This window comes from Chanos chanos, chromosome 6 (genome assembly GCF_902362185.1).
Source record: "Chanos chanos chromosome 6, fChaCha1.1, whole genome shotgun sequence".
NCBI lineage: Eukaryota > Metazoa > Chordata > Actinopteri > Gonorynchiformes > Chanidae > Chanos > Chanos chanos.
In genome coordinates, this window is record NC_044500.1 from 18,712,058 (window position 1) to 18,727,057 (window position 15,000).

General features: G+C 46.3%; 1 protein-coding gene across 1 annotated transcript in view; it reads right to left on the reverse strand.

The window, feature by feature from the left end:
* Positions 1-15,000, reverse strand: part of LOC115813720 (acetyl-CoA carboxylase) — a 60,766-nt gene that overhangs the window by 8,818 nt on the left and 36,948 nt on the right. The window contains exons 41-47 of the mRNA XM_030776295.1: positions 10,793-10,936; positions 9,655-9,775; positions 7,877-7,973; positions 6,513-6,609; positions 6,284-6,419; positions 3,311-3,488; positions 2,984-3,096 (exon numbers count right to left, since the gene is read on the reverse strand). Coding sequence (XP_030632155.1) covers positions 2,984-3,096; positions 3,311-3,488; positions 6,284-6,419; positions 6,513-6,609; positions 7,877-7,973; positions 9,655-9,775; positions 10,793-10,936 — 886 coding nt within the window. The remainder of the gene's footprint in view (positions 1-2,983; positions 3,097-3,310; positions 3,489-6,283; positions 6,420-6,512; positions 6,610-7,876; positions 7,974-9,654; positions 9,776-10,792; positions 10,937-15,000) is intronic.

Sequence of the window (15,000 nt, forward strand, 5' to 3'; positions counted from 1 at the left end):
CAGAAGCCCTATCCCCTTGGTCAGCTGGCACTGAATAAACCATCACTGAAACAGTTTTTAACACAAACTAGAGTTATATTCTGCATATGAACCAAACAAACTAGACTGCCCAAATCACCCAACCGTACGGAGAGTTCAGCAGGACATGGGAGAAATGAGATTAAAATTATGAGGCGGCCTAGAAGTCCGTCTAGCCCGTAAAAGGACATTTCAGATATGTTCCCTGTCGGAGTTACAGGTCAGAGACATGTCTGTAAGAAACGTAAGCGAAATAAGAGTGACAAAACACTCCGTTCTTACTATATAAAAGGTAGAGTGGCAACTGAGCAACACTGTGAAAAAAGAAAAAAAAAAACAAAAAACATACTTGCATTTCTTTGAAATGAATCAAAACAGAAAACAAGTCAAATCGAGAAGGATTAACTATTGCTCTTAACTATTGCATATCAATGAACAAAAACAAAAACATAATACAAGCCTTCCTATCTAACACATTCTCTACTTTTACATAATTATCTTTTTTTCCCCTTCTGTACGTGCAGGTGAAAGAAGTCTACTTTTGTGTTTTTAGTTTTTGTATCTGCTTGAGAGATACAGTTGTGGAATGCAACCCAGTGTGTCTATGGTCATGTGTCTGAGTGGATCGTAAGGAGAGAAACAGAGATGAAGATTGATTCATGTGGCTTGTGTGGCCAGTATGTGCGTGTGTGTGTGTGTGTACATAGGTGTACAAAGCACATGGAGTAGATGAGCATATGTGTGCATGTGTGTGTGCGGGTGTGTGTGTGTAAGTGAGAAGAAGACATAAAGATGGAGATTGAAGCAGGTAGCGAGTGTGCACAGGGTGTGTGTGTGTGTTGTTGATGAGGCTCTCAGTAATGCTGGTGTTGGTTGTCTGCTCCCCGGACCCCTTGCCCATCAGCTGTGAGATTGATCTCTGTCAAAAGCAATCCGTCAGCCTGGGAGAGGCCTGCTCTCCGCCCTGCCAGCAGATGCCTATTTTCAGCGGCGAATAAAATCAATTGTTGGAGAATGAAGAGCGTAATCAGCCTCTGATTGATCTACGGGCGCCCAGATTGACACATTTCCCCAGGGAATGGACGGCAAAGGGTTACACACACCACCGCCAGGAGATGATACGCTTCACCCCGCAAACACACACATACACACGCGCGCACACACACACACACACACACACACACACACACACACACACACACACACACACACATAGTCAGGTACATGTTCAAGTACATAAGTATGCACGCACAAGTAAACAAATATTAAAAAAAATACAAACAACTTCATGAAAAAAAAACAAATAAATAAAACATAATAAATAAAACATTCCTAAATAATACGCTCATTCAGTTGATAGTCTAGTGACATGCGTGGGCTCTGGTTGGGGAACATATGTCCATAAAAACATGAGCCTTGTTCTGTGAAAACACCACACACACAGAGACTACAGACCTCCTCTGGTGTCTCGGCATTACAGAGTACACAAAGGATCTGATTTTTATTCTTTGCGATTTTCGATTATATATGGGAAACATGAAAATAAGTCAGGATTAAACAAAACAAAATGAGAATGAGAAAAGGTAGAGTAATACTGTTGTGTGTATAAAGTTTTTTTTTCTCCCAATAGCCCTGTATATTACAGTATATCTATGCAGAGGAACCCCTGTGATGCTGTGCAATATAAAGCCACTGATGTGTGCGTGTGTGTATGTGTGTGTGTTTGTGTATGCGCGCACGCGCGCGTACGTGTGTGTGTGTGTGTGTGAGAGAGAGAGAGAGAGAGAGAGAGAGCATAATGATAGTGTTTGTCTGGCAGTAGATGGGAATGGGAGGGTTAACCTGGTGAGGGCGCCCGTAATGAGTAAGCATTCAGGAGCTAGGGCAAGATAAATGGAGCCAGCTCTGCTTCTGCCGCAGTCAGCAGGAACCGGGGCCCGCGGCTTGTTTGGAGCAAATGGAGTGCACAAAATATCAAAGGCCAGCCAGCCAGAAGACACCCTGGTTTGACAAATTTTAAATTAGCCAGAAAGAGAGAGAGAGAGACAGAGAGAGAGAGAGAGAGAGAGAGAGAGAGAGAGAGAGAGAGAATGAATGAGAGCGTGAGAGCGAGAGAGGAGGAGGAGGAGGCCGCCAAGAGAGGAAGAAAAGCCGGCTAAATTATGCAATCCTTTTGTGTTGCCCTGATGCAACTGAAATCCATACTCACTCTCTCTCATTTTTTTCCCCCCTTAATCTTTTGTACTCGTCCGTGCTATTATCGCCATTATGAAAACTGTTATTATTCCAACTGCCTAGTTCCAGGAATTGCTTTGGGGCAGTGAGAACACTGGCAATGTTGTGTATTTATCTCTTTAACGGCTCTGGCTACACTGCTGATCTCCTTTTTTTCCCTGTTTTTTTTTTTCTATTTGGTCTAAACAACACAGCGATGATGGACCTTGAGGAAGAGGAGAAACAGTCCCAAACGGAGGAAGGTTGGGAGTCTCTCGTCATGCCCCTCGGCAGATATCTTTTCCGGATGTTCTGGAGGGAACGGTCGCGCTGACCGTAATCGCATTCGCCCCCCCCCCCCCCCCCCCCCCCCCCCCCCCCAAAAAAGGAGGAAATAAAGTAAAGAAAAGCGAGAAAACAAACAGAGAAGGAGAACAGTCAGGAGATGGTAATGACAGCGCCCGCAGCCCTTTCTCCTTGTGTGCTGCCGATGAGCTTGACGCTCGCACATTTCACACGCAATTTCTCTCACAGTGGCCCACCGCTCAAACACAACACACGTTAACTCCTTCTCAACCCACGGCCGGCTCTCCCATTTCAGCCCAGATAACTCCTCAGGATTCATGAGGGGAACTTACGGAGAGACAAGAGACAGCGAGATGAAACAACTGAGAGAGAGAGAGAGAGAGAGAGAGAGAGAGAAGGAGAGAGAGAGAGAGAGAGAGAGAGCACATTCTCAGTTTTCACTCACTCAAACGTTCCTTCAACTCTCTGTAGATATCGTCCACACGTTCCATGGTCTTCAGCAGATCTTTCCGCCGGAACTTGATCTCAACCGTGCCTTCCGGTTCTAGAACTCCACCACTGTGGAACACACAGAGTCCCATTGTTAAATCTTCTGTTTAAGTCTCACCTTAAAAAAGCACAACAGGACTGAGCTATTTTTCCTAACTGTTCCTGTCGGACTAATCAATGAATAAAATGCTTCACAAGCATCCTCTTGTGTGGCTGGAGGAATTAATGCCCTTTTGACATCACACTCAAAGTCATTAAGGGGCAAATGGATGTGTGTCCTTACCGGCTGTCCTTGTCGGCGTACATCTCCATGTGTCGGGGGTTGATGGTGGGGTCGATGACCACCCAAGATCCCCCTCTCAGTTCGGCATGTGGGGGGATGTAGACTAGCACGGGCTGTCGGTACTCTCTCAAGGCATCCACGATATAGGCCCCAAACTTCAACACCTGATCATACATGTCTGAGAGGAAGACAGAGAGAGAGAGAGAGAGAGAGAGGGAGAGAGGGGGGGAGAGCAGGGGAGAGAAGGGGGAGAGAGAGAGAGAGAGAGAGAGAGGGACAGAGGGTCAGAGAGAGTCAAAGAGAGAGACAGAGATAGAGACAGAGACACAGAGAGAGAGAGAGAGAGAGAGAGAGGAGCAGACAGACATGACACCCACTTCCTGTTTGTCATGAGACACAATGTTTCAGTTCAAGGGGGAAAAAAAAGCAGTAAGGAAATAACGTCTGCTCAGTCTAAAAAACAGAAACAGGAAATGGGAGCAGAAGAGAGAAAAGTACTTTTTAACCTTAATTTCATGGAAACAAAACATTGTACATTTTAGAGAGCAGGAGTATAGAATATTCTAGATGCATTATCTGATAAGAGTGATGTTTAGGCTGTGTACTCTGTGCAGATATTCACGATACATTCTTCTCTCCTTGGGAAATATTACCCATTACTTAATTTATCATGCTATCCATGCACCTATACCTCACAGAAGGTGATGTGAAGCAAATGACTGAAATTTAAACATAGAAATGAGAGTTCGTGGAGGTTTCCATTTCCTCAAATACGTGTTCTATCATCAAATGGAGGAGAGAGCGAGAAAAGAGGGAATCCAGCAGGACGTTCTAAAGAGAGCACCTGCAGTGCAGCTGAATGCTGATGTTGTGGTGTGTGTGTGTGTGTGTGTGTGTGTGTGTGTGGGCAGTGGTAGTGTGCTAAGCAACACAGGAGTTCTCTGGTGTTGATATCTAGGGCATTTCATGCATGGTGTCTCTCCTGCTCGGGTCAGCACCAGCTCACCTAAATAAACCAGCTACTACAAATGACTCCTCTCTACCTGTACCACAGTCACACACGCACAAACACACACACGCACACACACACACACACACACGCCAGCACCAACTCTCCTAATTTAATTTTGCATTATTCGGAATAACCTTGTGGTAAGATTGAAAAACGGTACTAGGCGTAGCAAAGGCTGACCTGGAGAAATGCAAGCTGCTATTTCTAGCCTTATTTCCCTTCTTCTCCCTCTTTTTTTTGTTGTTGTTTTTCTTTTTTCTTCCCCTTCTCCTAAATTAGGCGGCCTAGCCTGCCTGGTAAAGAGCTTTCTTTTACTAATGTCAATTCACAGTCGAGCACAAGCGCCTTCTAATCTTTTCCTACTCATTACACACAATTTCCAAGTCGTTTGGCCGACACGGTGATTGGCTCCTTGTGGTGTGTTCAGTGAGGGGTGCTGTGATTTTTATTTATTTATTTATTTATTTGTTCGTTTATTTCTTTATTTATTTACTTACACCATCTCTCCCTCTCTCTCTCTCTCTCTTACTGATCTGCATTTTCTATGAATAATCAAAGTGCGAGCAAAGCGACTGGATTTTGTGGCCTTGGATCGTCACAGCACAAACAACACAGAGTGAATATTAACACGACAGGCTTACACACACACGCACTCACACACACACTCGCGCGCGCGCCACGACTCTCTACACATACACAAAGACAGTCAAACAATAACACACACCAAACTGCTTCATTTCAGCATTAACACTTATCCTTCATGGACACATGTTCACATTAACATAGACATAAAAACATAACAAACACACACAAATATCTTCATACTGCTGACACAATAAACAAATGTGATGTAGCCCACTCAGCAAAGCGTTACCTCCAGTCTTTAAAAAATGTATTCTGTTTCACTCTGGAACCGAATTGCAAAGTTTCTCTAAACACAGACAGATCAGGCGATGTAAACAATGCCCACTCTATTGGACTCCTGAAGTCATGGCCCCACGGATGGGCCTCTACCCAAAAGCCTGTTCTCCTCCTCTCTCACGTCTCTGCCTCATACTGACAGGGAAGCCTGGTCAAGCGTGACTATCAGAAACTGCACAGGACAAACAAAATTAATTAAACAGTGGCCTGTTTGACACCTAGCTGTCTCCGTTTAAAAAGCTATTAAAGCATGAGTTGACATGCTGTCTCCAAACAGACACACACACACACACACACACACACACAGTCTTCCACTCTGCACTGTCATCCCCAGGCTGTCTGAAACCAGAGGGGAGAGAGAGCGAGAGAGAGACGGAGAGAAAATAACTGTGCCTGAAAATGTTTACCTATTTAACTCTTTGTTGTCTAGTCAGTCTGGTTACAGAGCGTCTACAGGGGAACACTCTCCAGGAAAAGTCATTTCTGCGCCATTCATGGACCTCATCAGCAAAGGTTCATACTGCCAGTCATCACAGTCATGACATTTTTACTGAATAATCTGTGGTGATTACTTTTTTATTATTATATTTACATAATATTAAAGAACGCTAAAATTTAAAAAAATGTAAACATTTTGCTGGCATAGGCTGATCTTGTATAAATGGCGTTAGAGCATGTTCCAATGCTGTGGGATAAATAGTCAAAACAGAATTTTTGCTTTTTTTAATTAATATGATTACTAGTGATTACTGTAACTTTTAAAAGCATCTGTTAACACTATGCTCATAATTAAACTTTACACAGAACTAGTTTTCACTTGCCTGCCACCATTTGGTTACACATACTGGGCAGCTGGCTGACTGGGTTAAGTGGCGTACATGTGTGTGTCCGTGTGCACACATGTGTTTGTATCGGTGCGTATGGGTGTGTGCATGTGCACACATCTGTTTGCATGTGTGAGTGTGCATGCTTGTGTGTTTGTGTGTGTGGCTGTGTTTTTGTGTGTGTGTGTGTGTGTGTGTGTGTTACTGTGTGCTTACCTTTCATGCCCCCTGAAAAGCCCCTCCAGTTGGCGAAGACCAACAGTGGGAGCCCCTCTCTGTTCAGGTCCTGAATGGCCTGGGCCGTCTTAAAGGCCGAGTCTGGGAACCATACCTGACCCGCCTGCTGTATGACCTAGGGCCAGGGCACATGGGGTCACCGAAGGGTCACACATAAAAAGCGTAATACTACATTGGCAGGGGTCATAGTATCTGAGTGGGCACCTACCTTGGCCTCCGAGTCCAAATTGGCAGGGTCGGCCGGGATGGCCAGCTCAACGGTTCTAGTCTCCACGGCAACCACCCCGGTGGGTATGCCCCCGAGTCTGCGGCATCAAGGAAATGTCTGTCAGTGTCAATCAATGTCAGTGTAGGACATGACAGTCAAAACAGAGCCCCCCCCGAGTTCTGCCGTCCTGTGATGTTACACTCTACTCCTCAGAATGAAGACAAGACTCAAAACTAAATTTAATGCCCATCATGCCTTCAATATAAACCTGACCTGTGTATGTATAGGACAATATGTATTCATCATCAACACACACACACAGGCACACCCACATACACGCACTCACGGAGACACACACATGCACGCACGCACACAAACACCCAAGCCCACCAACTGCAACCCTGATCAGAGCCAAAGATCCCCAAATCCAAGATTGTTTTTTCAGAAAATAGGCAAAGATGGTCTCCCCCGCCCCCCCCCCCCCCCCCCCCCCCCCCTCCTAAATAAATATATTCATTACCTCAGCCAATCTGAGGGCTATTCAGCGAGTTGGGGTAATTGTTGTGTTTTTCATTAAAAGAGAGGAGCATCCGGAGATGAAGTGAAATTGGCTCATCACGGTTAGCAGCAGCAGCAGCAGCACTGGAGACTTGTGTTAGGCAGGACAGCCAGCCAACCAGACAAATGCACACACACACACACACACACCCTCATAGAAGACCAAATTGTCCCAAGTCTGATAACTACAGGCTCTCTCCCTGTTCCTCTATTACCCGGAGAACATTGGAAAGAAACTGTCCGAGAGAGAAAAAAGATGGGGGAAAAGAGTATAGGAAACACAAAAAAAGAAGACCGAAAATGAAAAAATAAAAGAAAGAAAGAAAGAAAGACTCAAAAAATAGACACTGTAATAAGACTGCAATCCATTCAGTCTGGATGAAAAAGGGGAGTCAGACAAATGAAAAGAAAGGAGAGAGAGAGAGAGAGAGAAAAAGAGAGAGAAAGAGCTGGTGGTAGAGAGAGCGGCGTATGCTGAGGTCAGGTCAGTGCTCTGAATGAAGGGGACTGCTGGAGCGGAAAGGGCAAAGGTCACGAGAGGTAACGCAAAAACGTTGTGTGGTTGGTCAGAAGAGAGCAGCAGACTGCCAGTATAAGGTCTTTTCATCGGCTGTGAGTTTGAAAAAAAAAAAAGAGGTTACATCTGTAGAGAGGAGAACAGAGGAGAGGAGAGGCGAGGAGAGGAGAGGAGAGGAGAGGAGAGGAGAGGAGAGGAGAGGAGAGGAGAGGAGAGGAGAGGAGAGGAGAAGAGGGGAGAGAGCAGTAGAGGAGAGGGAAGGAGTGAGGAGGAGATGAGAGTGGAGTACCTGGCTCTGCCCACCACAACAGTCTGTGCCCATGGCTGCATAATCTCCATGAAGGAGTCCCTGTCAAAGAAGCCACTCAGCCACTGACCCCGTACACCTACAGAACACGGGAGAGGAGAGGAGAGGAGAGGAGAGGAGAGGAGAGGAGAGGAGAGGAGAGGAGAGGAGAGGAGAGGAGAGGAGAGGAGAGGAGAGGAGAGGAGAGAAGAGAAGAGGAGAGAAGAGAAGAGAAGAGAAGACACCTTCATAAATACAGTCAAAAGCATTTCAATGTACACCTTTACTACTCGGGAAGACAAACGGCCCTGTGAACATAAGACGGCCGTACTCAGTGAGTTTGGCAGAGCTCCATTACGGAACTTGCTGGATCAGATGAGTGCACAAAAGCACTGCTCAGCATTTCCCCCTCTCCTCTGCAGCGCTAGCACAAGACGTTCAGAGGTTACCATTCAATTAAGCCTGACTGCCTGCTTGTCTCTGGCCAGACAAAGACCCTTCAACCTCTCCCTCGCTCCCTCACTCTCTCTCTCTCACTCCCTCTCTGTCTCTGTCTCTCTCTCTCTATCACTCCCTCTCTGTCTCTCTCTCTCTCTCACTCACTCCCTCTCTCTCCCTCTCTCCACCAAACTTGTAATTACACTGGTTCTTCACTGCGCCTGGCCATGACCCCTTGTAGAATATGAGCATCAGTCCTCGCATTATCTCTTCATCTGGATTCTGGGCCGATGGTTTTTATTTGAGAGGGGGGTGGGGGGGGTTCACACGAGCCGGGCGTCTGGGCGAGGAATATCACGTCCCTATCAGCCGTAATGAATTACTTTCACTTTTAACCCTCCCCAGACACGTGCTTGAACTTATCGCTACAAATCATCTGTTTTTTCTTTTTTTTCCCCCCTTCTCCTTTTTTTTTTTTTTTTTTTAAAAAGCCCCCTTTTAACTCCACACACTAAATTAAAACATGAAGTCAGTCCATTTAGAAGTTGCTGTTACAGCATTTGTCTGATAGGCAGTATGGATTAAAATGACCTGAGAATTTTCTTTTCTTTTCTTTTTTTTTTAATACAAATTGGCGATTAAAAAAATGGAGATAAATCCCACCCTCCCCCCTAAAAAAGAAAAAGTTGCTTCTACTTCAAGCAGAGACTATAAAAATCCTTCATGTGAAATGTGTGTCTGTAAGAGGGACCACATAAATCAGCACACAGTGTGTATGTGAGACAAAGGCAGAACATGGTATGTGTGTGTGTGTGTGTGCGCTTCCATAAACGTGAATACATGTTTTCATACGGTGCTAAATACTGATTTCTATGCACCTATACGTTTGTGTGTATAGTGCATCCTCTCTGAAAAACTCTTCTCTTTTTTCAGCATAAAAAAAGTGATTTGATTTCTGAAGAGCACAAGGACACTGGCCATTGTGTGAAGTCATTCTGATTCAGGTGCTATTCTCTGCCTGTGGCCTTGCTCTACACTGGACCAGCTGTTTGAGCTGATCAAAGAGTCTGGCACTCAGGCAAAGCCAGCCTACCTGATAATGTTTGTTTTTTTTTACCACTACTAAGTCCATTTTTCAGCATTCTTTTATTTGCTGTTATGCTTAAAAAAATAAAATAAAATAAATAAATAAATAAACAAACTTTGAATAAGCTGACACATAGAAGTTTGAAAATGCAGAAGCTGCATATTTTGCAGTTGTTTTTGAATGATGAATGAAGGGGCTGGCGTGTGTGTGTGTGTGTGTGTGTGTGCTGGTGTGTGTGTGATTTAAGAGGAGGTACCTTGACCAGGGCGTCCAGCCAGCATCCAGCGTGGATCATAGGGTGCTTTGGTAGGCACAAATTCCACCGGACGCTCGATGGGGTCTTTGGCATACAAGACTGGCACAGGACTGGACACACACTGAACAGGGGCACGTGACATGAACCCACACACACACACACACACACACACACAAACACAAAGCAGATTCATTTAGAAACACTGCACACCAGATTACACACATTTTCTCTTCAGAAACTCTGGCAACTTCTGTACATATGATTTTCTAAAATAACAAAACAAAACAAAAAAACCTGAGTTCAATTTCCTCTGTTTCTCGAATAGCACAACTGACTGTAGAGCTAGCGAGTACAGAAGGTTGAGGGACTGTTAGTCGAGAACTGGCATTAGCTGGCACGGTTGTGTGACCAGTGGTTGGGTGGCAAGGTGGCACGAAGCCCCTTTGACCCTCTCTGTGGCACTCCATGGGCACAGCTGTTTGGACATGCAGGCTCCATATGCCTGTGACGGAGGGGGGTGGGTATCGCCATCAGCATGGTTAATCAATCACAGAGTACGGTCCCTACAGAGTTCAGCTCCCTCACACACACACACACACACACACACACACACACCCAACACTTCATTAACTACCAGCCAGCACCTTCTCCATGCTCACGCTGAATAACAGTGGCCCTTCACTTAAAACCAGATGATACAGGACCTTAACAGATACAGGGCTGAAGACTAAAGAGCTACAGGGCTTCCATGACCTGTCATAAGCAAGTATGGCTCATGGATACCATCTTAGCACTGGGTCACTGGATTCTCTGTCTTTAAAGCAAAGTTTGAAGTCATTCAAGATGTTTTCACACATACCTAAGTTTAGTATATTGTTTGTTAATTACAAATGCATGTATGAAGGTTATACCTGTTTATAAGTAATTATGTATCACATACACGGACCAAAAAATAAGCTGTCACTGAATTAATTATGAAATGTCTGGTAAACTGATAGAAAACAGACTGAATTAAAAAAAATAAAATTTGAGTATGATATTTGTGTATTATAATGTGGATGGCAGGTCTCTCAAAGCTAACGTCACAGTCGCAGATTCAGAGGTAAAGCAGAAGTTTGGAGTAGAACAGTTTTAGTACCTTGGGCATGTAAGACAGCCACTGTAACAGTGTGTAGGCACCTTCAAAGTCATCCGACACCGTACAGTGGCTCACTCCGTTATTGTGCATGATCTGTACCCCTCCCAGCTGGTTATTAGAGGAATACACTTCTCTTCCCAACACCTGTAGCGACAAAAAAACAGAACCATCAACCACACCGCTCCACTGTCTCTTCAACTCTAACAGTTACCGAAAGTCACCTAGAAAAAAAAAGAAACGAAAATGAGACATGAAATCTGTTCTTCTCTGGTCAGTTTGAAATGACAACCGTATTCAATGACATTCTGAGTATAAGGCGAAGTGCTTAATATATGTGAAGAACGCCAGTACCAGGATTTTAGATGATATGTATTATCTCATAAAATCATCATTATTGAAATCGTGGACTAAATATAGAGCAGATCAGCCATTTGCTATGAAGTCCGGTGGTGTAGAGGGAAGTGTCATGCCGATTGAATGAGCGTCATCAGAGTCATCGTGTCCACCCTGACGTAACCTGCCCGCTAAAACAGACCTCCAGCTGGGGCAGCCCGCTCTCATCTCCCTTCCTAATCCGCTCCTCAGGTGAGGCGACACGGAGACAGACAACAGTGTTCTGGCCTGTCTGTCCACGTTAGCCACCTCCTTCTGCATGAGAACTCGCTCTTAATCTGTCTATTACAGCGCTCCGCCGTCGACGAGCCATCCGTGTCCTGAGGGCCCGGGATCAATACAAAAAGAAAAAAACAAATCACACGCTTGGGGGGGAGGGGGTTGGAGGTACAAAGCTTTCCCTCGGGGGCTGGGGGCGCACTGCGTCTTGAGGGACATCGATACTGTCGATCGGGTATTAAAGAGCCCTCCGTCACCCCGCCGGTCACGGCAGGGCCCCCTCCACCACCACCACCATCACTGCCACAGCCTGGTCCCCTGGAGGTCTACAGTGTAACCTGTGGTGTTTATTAATACTGCGGAGTGACACTCCATTCCTCCAGAGTATTGACAGGTAAGGTGACTGAAAGCCCCCCTGACTGCAGCAGTGTGGTCTTAGTGAAGAAGGGAAGAGAGAGAGAGAGAGAGAGAGAAAGAGAGGGTGTGAGAGAGAGAGAGACAGAGAGAAAGAGATGGTGTGAGACAGAGAGAAGGAGGGAAGGAGGGAGAAGAGAGAGTGCTTTCCATTCTTCTACTGTGCGTTACATGCAAAGATCTGTCTAAGAGACAGAATCACCATGGTTTTATCTCACCTTCTCTCCCTACTTTCTATGCAGTACAAACTGTGGCCGCTGTAATAACCAGGGAGGGATAAAAGGTTCTGGAACATTCCAGATGGAAAAAAAAAGCACGACTGGAGCAGCTGAGTGTATGAGGTGTTGTCACTAGAGTAAACAGCAGCAAGTGGTGGACAAGGTCCTTAGATCTGGAAACTTCTGTGAACTTTGGGTTAATGGAGGTGAGGAGTAGTCAGGCTCTCCAGTGGGCTGAAAGCTGTGAACATTCTCATTCTACTATAGCACTCAACTAACTTCCCTCTCACCTTGGTATGTTCAGTAAAGAGACTGACTGTCTGACTGTGTAATGTGAATGGATTGGGTTTAACGGCAATCACTAACATGCCAAAAACGTCACGCAAGACTCCATGTGTGAGAGGGATCTGTGTATGGGCATGTGCAGAAGTCACTTATGGAGTTGTGTGAGTGTGTGTGTGTGAGACACTGTGTGTGAGTGTGTGTGTCTAAGAGAATGAGAGAGTGTGTTTGTGAGAGAGAGAGTGTGTGCAAGTGTGTATGTATGTTTTTGAGACAGTGTGTGTGTGTGTGTGTGTGTGTGAGAGAGAGAAAGAGTGTGTGTACATTTGTGAGAGACTGTGTGTGTGTGTGACTGTGTGTGTGCGTTTGTGAGAGACTGTGTGTATGTGTGTGTGTGTGTGTGTGTGTGTGTGTGTGTGTGAGCGTGTGTGTGTGTGTGTGAAGAGGTGAGGGTGCTCTGTGAAGGATAGCTTTAAGGCCAGTGAACTCATTTTCACTCGTCCGCTGCTCCTTCGACCCCAAGGGCTCATTAACCATCTTTCCCATCATGCGGTGCAGCGCGGGGCAAAGGCTGGCAGGGTTGTCTTTGGTAAAAGCAAAGGCGAGGTGGCCGTTTCACCCCCTTCTCTCTTAACCTCTCAGGCCATCATTTAGGCTTTTATTGCCTTCATTGGTTATGTCTGTGGCTACAAATCTCCAGCACGCTCCTAAAGCTGTCAGGGCCGCTGGCCAGGGCCTACAGCAGACGCTGCGGTCACCTTGACAAGAGAGAGGGAGCGCAAGGGCTGGAGAGAGAGAGAGAGAGAGAGAGAGAGAGAGAGAGAGAGAGAGAGAGAGAGAGCTCCTGTGCATGTATCCCGCCAGAAACACGTTAATATTCAAGTGAGAGGTGTGTGTGTGTATGTGTGTGTGTGTGTGTGCGTGACTGGAGGGTAGGGGGAGTGTTGGATTTGGATTATAGCTCATTCTCGTTTTCTCATTTTCTCTCTCTTTCTTTTTTTTTTTGCTTTTACGCTTTACCTCAGTCTCTCTCTCTCTCTCTCTATCCTTTATTTCTCTTGCTCTCCTGCTCTCTCTCCTTGTTTCTTTTCCTTTTTTTCTCCTTCTCTGCTAATCGCCTGGATCAGGATAAACTCCTCTGCCATTAATTAAAGCCAATGGGCCCTCCCGGTGGGCGAGGGCCCCCGCTCAGTGCCTGCCCACCTGGGTGGGTGACAGAGACAGGTCCGCCTGGACCTGCTCCATGACTGACTCTCCTCATGAGCACAGCGTGTGTCTGTGTGTGTGTGTGTGTGTGTGTGCACATCCGTACACAGGGAGATTACCAGCAGGGGAGAGAAGGTCAGAGGCACTGCTGGATAGCCCAGAAGCAACTCCCCTGATAGTGCTGTGTGTATGTGTGTGTGTGTGTGTGTATTACAGAGAGAAGCTCCATAGGTCACACAGCACAGTAACACAAAACACTGTGACCTTGAAAGAGAGGTCACCAATCCCTCCTAAACAGCATTAATCTCCACTGAGCTCACACACAAACCAAACAATGGTGAAAAATAATAATCTAGTGAAAAATAAATAGAAAAGTTACTCCACTAAAGAGACACGAAGCTGTGCACTTCATCACAGCCCTGAAAAGACAAACCACTCATAATTGTTCTTCAGTGAAGACTACAGAGAGAGTGACTCACTAACACTGTGAATGCTTCAAATCCCCACACGTCTGTTTTCTGCCTCTATATTGCATACTCTGCACTCTGCAAGCTTTTCAAGTGGTTACGCCAGCCTGATCTACACTGATAGGCTGGGACAATGGCTCTTTCTTTCTCCATTTCACCAACTCTCTCTCCCTCTATATACATACATACATACATACATATATATATATACATTCTTCTTCTGTGTCCTCCTCTCTCTCTCTCTCTCTCTCTCTCTCTTTCTTTGGCTGTGATGCGTTCCCCCATCTCCCAGTCTCTCCCCCTCTTTCTCTCTCTTTGTCCTCTCGCTGTTTGTGGCACCGGACAGAGCCATGCGGGCGGGGCGGGAGGGTTTGGCCGGCGTCCGTGTGCCAGTGTCGGTGCCAGCAAGCAGCAGGGTCAGAGGCGGAGTTGGCAGTGGGCTGGCATCATGCCCCGTGCGTTCCTGTCCAAGCACATCAGGCCCAGCAGTGTCAGAAGCAGAGCAGACACTCACAGAGCCAGTGTCAGCTTCTGGAGACTCCCCACACTGTCCCAGCACCGCCACCACCGCCCACTACAGACTCCCACAGAGCCAAGGGCAGCCGAGGAGGAGAGAGAGAGAGGAGAGAAGAGAAGAGAGAGAGAGAGAGAGAGAGAGAGAGGGGAGAGAGGAGATAGGGAGAGAGAGAGAGACAGAGGGAGGGAGAGAGAGAGAGAAGAGAGAGAGAGGGAGAGGGGAGAGAGAGAGAGAGGGGAGAGAGAGAGAGGGGAGAGAGAGAGAGAGAGGAGAGAGAGAGAAGAGAGAGGGGAGAAAGAGAGAGAGGAGAGAGAGAGAAGAGAGAGGGGAGAAAAAGAGAGAGGAGAGAGAGAGAAGAGAGAGGGGAGAGAGAGAGAGAGAGAGGAGAGAAAGAGAAAAGAGAGGGGAGAGAGAGAAAGGGCGGGAGAGAGAGAAAGGAGGGACACACAGTGTCACAGCAGTGCGTGCACAAACACACACACACACACCCCA